Source organism: Monopterus albus, unplaced genomic scaffold (genome assembly GCF_001952655.1).
Source record: "Monopterus albus unplaced genomic scaffold, M_albus_1.0 scaffold47.1, whole genome shotgun sequence".
In the NCBI taxonomy this organism is placed as follows: domain Eukaryota; kingdom Metazoa; phylum Chordata; class Actinopteri; order Synbranchiformes; family Synbranchidae; genus Monopterus; species Monopterus albus.
In genome coordinates, this window is record NW_018127927.1 from 912,564 (window position 1) to 924,731 (window position 12,168).

General features: G+C 39.3%; 1 protein-coding gene across 2 annotated transcripts in view; it reads left to right on the forward strand.

Annotated features, from left to right (window-relative positions):
- lhfpl7 (LHFPL tetraspan subfamily member 7) overlaps nt 1-12,168 on the forward strand; it is a 153,365-nt gene that overhangs the window by 114,014 nt on the left and 27,183 nt on the right. The window contains exon 3 of one of the 2 annotated variants that reach the window (XM_020600550.1): nt 3,185-3,760. The exons of the other annotated variant lie outside the window; for it this stretch is intronic. Coding sequence (XP_020456206.1) covers nt 3,185-3,276 — 92 coding nt within the window. The 3' untranslated portion in view covers nt 3,277-3,760. Of the gene's footprint in view, nt 1-3,184; nt 3,761-12,168 lie in introns of those variants that run through there. 2 annotated transcript variants of the gene reach the window in all.

The window sequence follows — 12,168 nt, forward strand, 5'->3', positions numbered from 1 at the left end:
GGGTGGGGGGGGGGGCAGTCCCCACCTAGTAGGAAAAACAAATAGGGGTGTGTATCTGTGTGTGTGTGAGAGAGAGAGAGAGTCATCTCCACATAGTAGAAAAAACAAGTAGGAGTGTGTGTGTGTGTGTGTGTGTGAGCAGTCCCCTCGTAGTAGGAAAAACAAGTAGGGGTGTGTGTTAGAGAGAGAGAGCAGTCCCCTCGCAGTAGAACAAACAAGTAGGGGTGTGTGTGTGTTTGTGTGTCTGTGTGTGTGTGAGAGAGAGAGAGAGTAGTCTTACACCTTGAGGACTACTACAGTGTGGTTATTGAAATGAAACATTATGAGGATCGCCCTGAAAATGTCTGAAATCAATTGCTGAAACAGGTCAATGATGAAAAGAAATGGCTGGAGTTCTTTGTTGAAAAAGTTGAAGGTTGAGAAGAAATGGCGGAAGTTCTTTGTTGAAATAGTTGAAGGACGATATTCACAGAATAACTGCGCATGTCACTAAGCTTGGACACAAAATGGACAATGAAACAGTTGGAAGGAACAGTCATTGCAGAGCATCGGGTGCAGCTGACAATCTAGTGCAGCGAGACACATGGTGAAAAAAAAAAATGTTTTTGAGCTCTCCTGCTGCATACAGCGGCCAAAAATGCCTTGAAAATAACTATCACTGCACATCTGACCAGTCTATACGCTTGCTTTGAGGACTGCTTTCCAGAGGAACACAATAGTCACTGGATAAGAGATCCCTTTGGAATTGACATGAAAAGCGTTGTGTTGACAAGCAGCAAGGAGAATCAGCTGGTTGAGCTGTCATGTGACCAGACGCTGAATATAGAAATTTGATGAGATAAGGCTCCCCCATTTCTAGTGCAAATATGTGATGCCTGAGTATCCCTCCCTTGCTACATTGGCAGTCAAAGCAATCCTACTGTTTACAACAACCTATCTGTGTTCAAGTGGCTTCTCCACTTTGGTACAGCTCAAGTCAAAGCAAAGGAACAGGTTGGACACTGAACATGATCTGAGAGTAGCTCTGTCTACTATCAGCCCAGACATTGAAACTCTTGTCAAAACTAAAGGATACCTACAGCTATCTCATTAGTTCACTGTAAAATAAAATCTTGCTTACATGTTAAGTGAAAAGAGACTATAAAGTATTATCATGTTGTGTTTGCAGTTCTGCATTCAGTTTTATACATATACAGCACCCTGTTGTGTTATTCGACTGTTGTATTTATGTTGTGTTATGCAACAGTTGTAGTGTTTATTTTTGAGTAACATTTCCTCAATGCAGACAGAAAAATCTGACACAAAGGCTGTACTGACTGTTTTTTTTTTTAAAGCTTTATAATTTAATTAATTTATTTGAAATCCTGTACTGGTGGGTCGCGACTTGACAAGTGGGTTGGAAAGTGGGTCCCAGGGTGGCACCAGTTGAGAAACACTGATCTAGTGTACATAGAAAGAGTACACAATCTGAAACACAGGAGTGGTCCAATCCACAAAGTTCAGAGAATGACAGCAACATCAGCTGTAGTTTCACTGAAACACACTTTAGAACTAAGTGCTGAAGTGTTTCACGAAGGGAGCATTATTATGTGCATTATTTATTTTCAGTATGCACAACGGAGTAATAGTATGATAGATAAGTGGATTGTCTGAAGTAATGCATTTCAGGTATAGACGTCACTGAATATAAATTTTGCAACTCCCGAAGCTGGTATTTTCGAGTGCCACTGAATGCAACCATGATGTTGGGATTTCCGAGTATCCCTGAATGCAGCCATTACACAGCTGAACCGTATTACCGTGAGTTGTCTGTCCTTCTTCGGTCTGCGGTGTTTTTGGGTGAGTGCACTTAATTTTTATAACGATAAAAATTCAACTTAGGTGGTTTTAAAGACATACAACCGGCTTCTTGCTTATATGTAACTCAAGGCAAAGAATGAAAATTTAACTCTTCTGACATGGCAAAGACGGAATTACTTGTGGTGAGCTCATTAGCAAGGTTGTTAATGTCGACCGCTAAGCTATTGGTAGCATGTTAACTGAAGGTTTAATGGATAAGCATAATGCAGCACTAAATGTGACTTTACAGAGTAATTCACATGGCAGCATAAGTGGTAAATGGGAGATGAAACCGCTAACTTATTGCTCTATCCCATAACATCATTGCTGCTAACTACAGCACAAGCCACACTCCTGCATAAAGTAACGAGGTAATGTGCGTGCAGGCCATGATTAACAGCTGCTACTCCAAATGTCTGTTTCTTAGTGTCATAACTACTCTTGTGTTCTTATAATATCTCTTGCTAATTGACAGTTACAAGAAAAAACATTTACAGCCAAACTGGTACTGAGAGGGAGCAGAATTTTGCCAGCTATATATTTAGCTTATTTTCCTGTTTTGTTTTTGAATACTGGCTAGTTGTACGGTAACTGCAGTGACACATTACATATTTACACATGTACAGCAGATATTAAAATATTGTTTTCTCTCAGAATGTTGATCCTGCCCTGTGCTTTACTTCGTAAGTATAGTAGTACTCCTGCTGACAATAAAATAAGATTGCATAACATGAATATGTACACTCACTGGCCTGTCGGAGGTTTCTTCCGTTAAAGGTTTCCCCCACTGTCACCAAGTGCTTGCTCAAGGGGGATTTGTTGGGTTTTCCCTATGTAATAATATTGATAACAGTAAGGTCTAGACCTTACTCTGTAAAGTGTCCTGAGATGACTTTTGTTGTGATTTGGCGCTATACAAATAAAATTTGATTTGATTTATTAGGTACAGCTGTACAATTGTATGCACTTCGGCCTTAACATCTGTGTTTATGAAGCTCAAAATGTTAAAGGTGCTGTTGTACTGAACTTAATTATATTCAGAGGTGATCGTAATATTCGGACCTTCTCGTGTATGTGAATGGGCAGGACAAAAATATACAGACACCTCTGAATACAATGTAGTCCAGTACAACACCTTTAACTATGACCTCAATAATGAACATATAATAGAATTTATACATTTATGAGATTCTCACCAAAAACTGAAACATTTTGAGTTTCATAAACAAATGTTAAGGCAGAAGTGTTGCATTGAAGTGAATACAGATGTACAGGTTGTCAGGTTTGCTCAACGGCACCTGCCTCTCTCCCTTCTCTCTTTCTTCTCTTCTGCTTCTGTTACAAGCCCTGGCTCCAGCAGTGTGTGCAGTTGAGGTGCATCATCTCATCAGCGGCTTCCGAGTTACCACACAGCCGAGGCAGGTTACCTATCACTGACGCCAGTACTTAAGACACTGGCGCACAATCCCTCATCGCCAGTATGTTGATGAATCCCTTCTCATCATTTGGCCTCATCATACAAGAAGCTACGCTCACTCAGCAACACTTTGAGTATCACACTACTAAAAAGTAAGACTGTTCACTCCTCCTCAGTCTTCTGCCTATACCCTTTGGTTTCCCGTCATTACTCCAGCGATCTGCACCTCTGTCTCTTCGTTCTGCCTCTGCCCGAGTGACCTGCTGCCAGTCATCTCTCCTCTTCATCTTCCTCGAGCCAAGCCATCTCTGCTCTACCCCACCTGAGTTCGCCGGCTATACTCACCTGTCTCAGCTTATCTTCGTTTCCTCCATCTGCCCTGCATTGCCACCTCCAGCTCCCCATCTGTGGACCCCTTGAGCTCTGCCTCCTCTGGTGGACATTTCCAGCATATTGACTGTTATCTGCATAACTTGTTTTCTCAGTGCAATAAAGTTTGTGATCAGTATCACACCTGCCGTCTGGGTCCAGCCTGTTTGCTCACTCGCTTAAGTGAGTGCTCACCATAACACAGGTGGTCATAATGTTATACCTTATCAGTCTATATTGATTATTAATCTGTTCATTAATGAAAAGTGAAAAGCTACAGCTTCAGCATACTTTCAGCTATTTCAACTATCAGAATGTTCAGCTCTTCAAGGACATTCATGATTCTATTCATAATTTTTCTAAACTTCATACTTTTGAAATATTTAGCTTTATTTTGAAAATCGTGCCCCATTCAAATGAATGGGAAAATTCTACTTGAGCATACGGTCGGGTATGAAAATGTTCAGCTATTCAAGGACAGTCATGCTTCTCTTCAGATTTTTTCTAAATTTCAAAAATTTGAAACATTGAGGTGTATTTTGAAATGCGGAGTCAGCATCCATACCTTGTTTTCCTGGTCTTTATTGTATGGATGCTGATTCCGCATTTCAAAATATCCAATTATTTATTATTTTTCTTCCGTACGTTTTTTGCCGCTTAACTACTTCAGCATACCTTCAGCTAGACAAACCATTCAGGTATCAAATTGTTCAGCTTTTTCATGAATGCACGGATATATTCAGAATTTTCCTAAACTTACATACTTTTAAAACTATTGTGTTTTTCAGCAAAATTTTGCCCATTCAAATGAATGCGGAAATTCAACTTCAGCATACTTTCAGCTATTTCAGCTATTAAAATGTTCAGCCTTTGAAGGACATTCATACCTCTCTTCAGAACTTTTGTAAACTTCATGCTTTTGAAATATTAAGCTTTATTTTGAAAGTTTTTGCTCCATTCAAATGAATGGGGAGATTCTTAACTCAGTATACTTTCAGCTATTTCAGCTATTAAAATGTTCAGCCTTTGAAGGACATTCATACCTCTCTTCAGAACTTTTGTAAACTTCATGCTTTTGAAATATTAAGCTTTATTTTGAAAGTTTTTGCTCCATTCAAATGAATGGGGAGATTCTTAACTCAGTATACTTTCAGCTATTTCAGCTATTAAAATGTTCAGCCTTTGAAGGACATTCATACCTCTCTTCAGAACTTTTGTAAACTTCATGCTTTTGAAATATTAAGCTTTATTTTGAAAGTTTTTGCTCCATTCAAATGAATGGGGAGATTCTTAACTCAGTATACTTTCAGCTATTTCAGCTATTAAAATGTTCAGCCTTTGAAGGACATTCATACCTCTCTTCAGAACTTTTGTAAACTTCATGCTTTTGAAATATTAAGCTTTATTTTGAAAGTTTTTGCTCCATTCAAATGAATGGGGAGATTCTTAACTCAGTATACTTTCAGCTATTTCAGCTATTAAAATGTTCAGCCTTTGAAGGACATTCATACCTCTCTTCAGAACTTTTGTAAACTTCATGCTTTTGAAATATTAAGCTTTATTTTGAAAGTTTTTGCTCCATTCAAATGAATGGGGAGATTCTTAACTCAGTATACTTTCAGCTATTTCAGCTATTAAAATGTTCAGCCTTTGAAGGACATTCATACCTCTCTTCAGAACTTTTGTAAACTTCATACCTTTGAAATATTTATCTTTATTTTGAAAATTTGCAACTCAGGCCACTCATTGATCAGTTCACCTTGAGATCAAGATCAGGGCGCCGGAGACACACACACACACACGCACACAGACACACACCTGGTCTAGATCACATATCAGCAACCAAGCACAGGCAGGGGTTGACCTACTCACACCAAATGACCAATAGGATCACGAACTATTGAAGGCTGCACCCCTGTCCAGGGCGGAGCAGCCTAAGAAGATAAATGTGTTGTAAAATCTTAATTCAGGATTCTGAAGCCGGTTTTCCTGCGGGAGCTCTGTCTCTCTGAATCCAGCGCTGTAAGACCTACCTGTGATCAGAGTTTCAGTAAACTTTCTGTTGATTTTAAACAGTCCTCTCCTGTCTTCACTTCTCGTGCTTCCAACAAAAGAATTGGGTGAATTTCTAACAGTCCTATTGGACTATTTTCACATCTTAAGTTCAGCATACCTTCAGCTAGAAATGCCATTCAGGTATCAAAATGTTCAGCTCTTCAAGGCCATTCCTACTTTATTGCATCTCATCCTTCAGATTATTCAACAATGAACTTCAGCCATTTCTTCTCAACTATTTCAACAAAGAACTTCAGCCATTTCTTCTCATCTTTCAGCTGTTTCAGCAAGGTTCCTTCAGCATACTTTCAGCTACAAAAGCCATTGAGGTATCAAAATGTTCAACTCTTTAAGGACATGTGTGCTTGTATTTTTGTTGTTTTAACATTTATACTTTTCATATTTTTAGCATTTTTCAACTAATTTTGCCCCATTCAAATGAATGGGAAAATTTTTCACATCTTAACTTCAGCATACTTTCAGCTAAAAACACTATTTCAACCGTTATCTATTCAGCACACTTTCAGCTATTTCAGGTATCAAAATCTTCAGCACTTCAAGGACATTCATGTTTCTATTCAGAATTTTTTTAAACTTCATACTCTTGAAATATTTAGCTTTATTTTGAAAATGTTTACCCCATTCAAATACATGGGGAAATGCCAACTTCAAAATATTTTCAGCTAGCAAAAGCATTCAGGTAATAAAATGTTCAGCATTTTCAGGGTGATTTTTCAGCACTCGGCATCCATATGCATTTTCTAGTTTATTATTCTGGGATCTTCCACCCATTTTTGGCACTTTATAAGTCCAGTATACTTTCAGCTATACAGGCCATTCTGGTATCTACCTGTTAAGCTTTTCAAGGACATTCCATTCCTGCTTGTATTCAACTCTTTTATAACGTTTATACTTTTTAATGTATTCAGCTTTATTGTTTACAATACAAGTCAATGGGAGCTCAAAGTGCCGAGTCAATCACACAGTCCTGGAGTGCAATCTGGTGGTCCATAAAATGCAGCGCAATTGAGACATGGCACTTCATAACTCCTTTCTCTCCCTCTCTCTGTCTCTTTCCCCTTCTCCCTCTCCCCCTTCTCCCTCTCCCCCTTCTCCTCTCTCTCTCACACACACGCTCACACCTACTTGTTTCACCTACTTTGTTGGGTCCAATTGGACTATTTTCACATCCTTAATAAGTTCAGCATACTTTCAGCTAGAAAAGCCATTCAGGTATCAAAATGTTCAGCTCTTCAAGGACATTCCTACTTGTATTTATTGCATCTCATCCTTCAGATTATTCAACAACGAACTTCAGCCATTTCTTCTCAGCTATTTCAACAAAGAACATCAGCCATTTCTTCTCATCCTTCAGCTGTTTCAGCAATTGATTTCAGGCATTTTCAGGACGATCTTTCAGCTTATCACACATTTCTCTAGTTTATTTTGACTTTTCAGAGCCTTTCTTCCTGACAGAGGGTTCTCAAGTCCTCACCCATGTTGTAGGTCATTAAAATGCTGTCATTCTTCAAATTAGACACAGTACCATTATATTCAAAAGGACAGTGAATGTGTGTATCTGGGTTTTTCTGCTGTTGCTAAGTGATAAAGCTGTTAATAGAGTTGCTACTGAAGATGTTAACCAGTCTTTGTGCTGTCTGACGAACGCCCTAGTTATCATGATAATGTGACTCAAGGGAGCCCAGCACAATGTTTTTGTGAGTGGGTAATCATTGTGCATAGTATATGTGGTGTGTGTGTGTGTGTGTGTGTGTGTGTGTGTGTGTGTGTGTATTTTTTTGGTTTGCCATTACTGTCCTCAAACAGAAGGGGTTCTTCCAGAGCTTGAGATGCTTTTCGGATGAGGGAATGTTTGTACACAGTGAAGAGATAAGTACTGATTTAAAGCTGTAATAACAAGGGCTACACCTTGTTTTTAAAGAATGAGCAGTCCTTTTTGCACCTGGATTTGTCTTCTGCCTATTCATTCTCCCACAGATGAACTGACAACCAAGTGGCCCTCACCACACTGTGTGTTCACATGATTGCCTGCAATCCTTGATACATTATGTCAAAACTTAAAATTTAAAATGTATACCATTGAGTGTATTCTTTAGTGTCTATGTAGGCTGCAATAAAAATGTAATACTTCACTGTGCAGCCTGTGTGCAATTATCGAAACAGAAAAGATAGCAGCACTATGTGTTTCTGTTTGCCTCACTGTTTTCTAGTGATAACATTTATTAGTTGTTCACAAAAGTCAGCTGAGTTGCCAGCATCATCAGCAACTAGTAGGAATCTGTACTCAACCATAAAAATACAAACCAACTGTAGCACATTTTTGGCTGATTGAAACTAAACCTAGACTTGGAATATCTATAGGATTCAGGCTGGAGGCTGAGGGCTAAACATGCAGCCAGGCAGATGTGTTTGATCCCTGCTGTTTGCACCTGGCAATCTCCCACCCACCCAGTTTACTTCTCTGACGTTACATCCCAGGGGGATGATGATGAGTTCCTCACCTCCTCCTGACGAATTGCTCAGCAGGCCAGCCTGGACAGGTGAGGTATGAACTGCAGAAACTGCATCTTTCTTCACATGTCAGTGCACTAAAGTTTGCATTTGATGGTGGCAGAGGTATATACCATATCCAGATTTGTATTCATGTCAAATTAAACTGCACTAAGAGGAAACTAAAGTACAAACAAACACTGATGTTTTATTATGGGTTGAGAGGACAATGTGACCCACCTTATGAACTCAGTCACTCACAAACAAGCAGATTTGTAGTTCCCAGTATCTCTGAAAGTCATATTGTCCCCTCTCATTATACTCATTTTTTTCTGCTATGAGGACACATTGTGCATTGTTGTCACAATTACACAGCCATTACACTGTCCTGTCCTCTCACAGAGAATCCAATCCACCTATCGGTGTGATTGCTGGGACTGAAGGTCAGTCAGCCATGCAGGGCAAACCAGAGGGTGGACACGATCGTAGGGCTGTGGTGTGCAGTTATAATGGACCCACTTGTGTTTGTGTGTGTTTGTGTTGACACAGTATACTATACTATACTATACATTATTCATGATGCCATTAAGTTCTGTGACACACTCAAGAAGAATAAGTAAGCTATCAGCAAAATTGCAGATCACAATACTGAATCTGTAAAAGGTGTTTACATTTTTATAATAATGCAGCATCAAAATTCAGCTACATGGCCTATAGTAATGTACATTAATTTATTCTTAGCCTGAGAAAAAGTATCTAAAGCTATCTTTTTGTACATGATACAAACTCAGAGTGAAACAATGAGTATATGTGACTAAAGCCCAGAGTCACGCCTGAATGAACAGAGGTCAGCCTTTGACCCCGACCACTGACACCTTGTGTGTGTTTCACGGAGACTGGCAGACTGTTGTTACCAAGTGTCTGTTCCCAAGAAGGGCCAAATGTTATGCAGCCACACACAGAGCAGTGTGTCTACGTGTGTGTGTGTGTTCTGACTGCTTTCATGAAGGCAGCTGTAGCCAAGGAAATGCTTTCACCACATTAGTGCTCCTCTCTCCTGTGTCTCGGTGGTTTTCTTGATTACCTCTCTGGTCATGCTTGTTACCTAAGCTTTCATTTACACATCTCAAAGCATGTGATTGATTGAAGGAGAGATAGAAGCCAGTTATCGGCATGGAGAGACTGAAGGTAAATTAGATTAAAGAAAAGATGTGCATGATTGAAGAGCATGCTGAGTCTTGCTTTCAGAAAGAAACTTCAGAAGTCCAGGGTGAGGTTTAGAGGAACTGTTCAAGTCCCTTATTCCTCCATTAGCAAAGACAGCAATTGAACAAATGTCATTACGATGTGTGTAGATTTTTGTGTGTGTGCGCCTGTGTGCTATACTCTTGGTTGGCTGAGGAGATGCTCATTAAAGATGTAAGAGATGAAAAAGCAAGTTTTTAAAGAAAACACTGAGAGACCAACTGCTTTGTAGCCGTCCCTGGTAGGCTAGTGGTTAAGGCGCAGCGCTCTTGCCGCTGCAGCCCAGGTTCAAGTCAGGGTTGCATCAGAAGGGCATCTGGCATAAAACACATGTCAACATGCGAGTCGTCAGTGTAACGATTCGCTGTGGCGACCCCTAAATGGGAAAATCCAAAAATGACTTTCTTACTGAGAGACCAACTGCTTTATGACATGATAAGAACAGGAACCAGCTACAGTACATGATCCTAAAAGCTCTTTTCAGTGCTCCATGTATGTAATAAGTTGATTGTGTTCAATTTTCCTCAACATTGTTATCTTGAGTTTTCACCCACCATAGAAGCTTTAGTGATTTACTCTTTTTCACCAAAATGCACCATGGGAGTCATAGTTGCTGTCTAAATTGAAGTCTTTATGTACATGGGCTTGCTCCTTCACCTTTCTGTTAGTGAAAGGCATTTTCTAATGTAGCTCTTAATGTTTTGGACTGGGTTTAAAGCTTATAAGAAAAATGAAAGGGACTTTTACTTTGGAAAACAGCAGCATAAATACTGCTACACACAGTTCTACAGGAAATGAGAAATGAAAAGTGTGTGTCCCTAACCATCAATAATATGAATAACATCTGCTGTTTGTCAAACACACACTGTTAGCATGTATGAAAATCCTGCTGTTTACCATTAAAACAACCAGACAGTAGAGACATACCAATTGTATTACATGCAGTGCATACAAGCAAATATTAATGGTTTAATACTAAGTGGCTAAATCTGTTGCTTTACAGAAAGTTTCATGCAAAATATATTTGTTTCTACATTAATTAAATGGGGTGAACTGCATGGAACTGTGAGAGTCCAAAATATGACTACTAACAAATGGATATTGTTATTCAAGTGTTAACCAACTAGCAATTCTACTGTTTTTTCATTCAACCTTTAAAACAGTAGTAGACAGTGGGGAGGAGGAAAGAGAAGACAAATAAAAAGATAAAGGAAGGAATAGCAGAGCCAGAGGGAAAGAAGCCCATCTTATCTAAAAGGCTCATCTGTGGCAAGCTACTGTGGTGCTCCATCTCTTGTAATGAATGGGATCCCGGATATCTGCTGATCAAATTATCTCCAGCCAATAGCACTCCAGTTTGAGATGCCAGCCAACAGTGGAGGACACAGCCGCTACAGCTGACACACAAAAACCCGCAAAGTCTCTTCTTGAGTATTAAGACAGGAGCCTCTCTTTTGTTTTCAGTTCTTTTGCTTTTGGGTGCCATATTTTTCTACATTTCTGAACAATTGCTTCAGATGCATCTGAGAAATGTGGTAAAATGGACTGCAGTGGGAATCACAAGCAGTATCTGGAGATCATGGTTGGTTACTGTGTTGGAAATCCGCAACAAACACATTCTATTCCTAATAAGACTCACCAAAAATGAGCTTAGCAGGGGAGTACTAAGACACACACACACACACACACACACACACACACACACACACACACACACACACACATATATATATATGCCCCACGTTCTGTGACTTCTTTGTGAGGGCCACCAGTTCTACTATAGCTACAATGGTGCAAAACACAAATCTATCATGAGGTGACAATAGAGAATCAAAATGTGTCTTCAGAATTCAGAAAATTCAAAATAAAAAAAAATCTTTTTCTTCTACACATGCGAGGACCGGAGCCTGTTGCCAAGCAGATTTGGTGAATTCTACTTTCTGTCACAAGGCACCAAAACAGTGCATGTTATATCACCAGATTTTAGCAGATCTTTCATAACTGTCCCATCTTACTTTCCTGGTTAACCCAAACCACAGCATTACAGAGATGGAAGCATGTGGTTTTTGATTTTGGCAATGTAAAGTGTATTTAAATTTGATTGTATTTACATCTATTAAAAATGTATTATAAAATGGTATGCATCTCTGCATTTAAAACTGGGTAGTTTTGCAGACATCTAAACTTTAGGTCACTTGCTAAGTTTGCGTAACACCAGTAACACTGAAAGCAATGTTTGTCAAAGTCCTCTAATCTTGATTTACCTATTTTAATTCACCCACTCCATTGATAGAAGCTTGATCAACAATTTAGCACACGAAATTAGACACAACTGGCTTTATTTGCACAACATAAATTAAAAATGAACAACAATTTCCTTTTTTGAGACATGATGGAGTTGTGGACATTATTCTTTAAATCTTTCCAGTTGCGACTGCCCAGTACTGGTTCTGGTTCAAGTGCTTTGAGGCAGACCTCTTTACCAGGAACTCTTTGCATAGTGATGCACTGCCCCAGTTGTCGCCACACCGCTGCTTTTTCTGCAGAACTCCACGGCCTGTGCTGGCATTTGTTTTTGCTGAGTAACTGTAGGTCCACAGCTGAAATAGAAATGACAAATGTGATAGACATTCTCAATATTGATAAATCAAAAATCTATCTGGTGATCTAAATTGTAATGTGTTGTTAATCCACATCTACTGTAATTAACACTACTCAAGTCTGAGAACTGA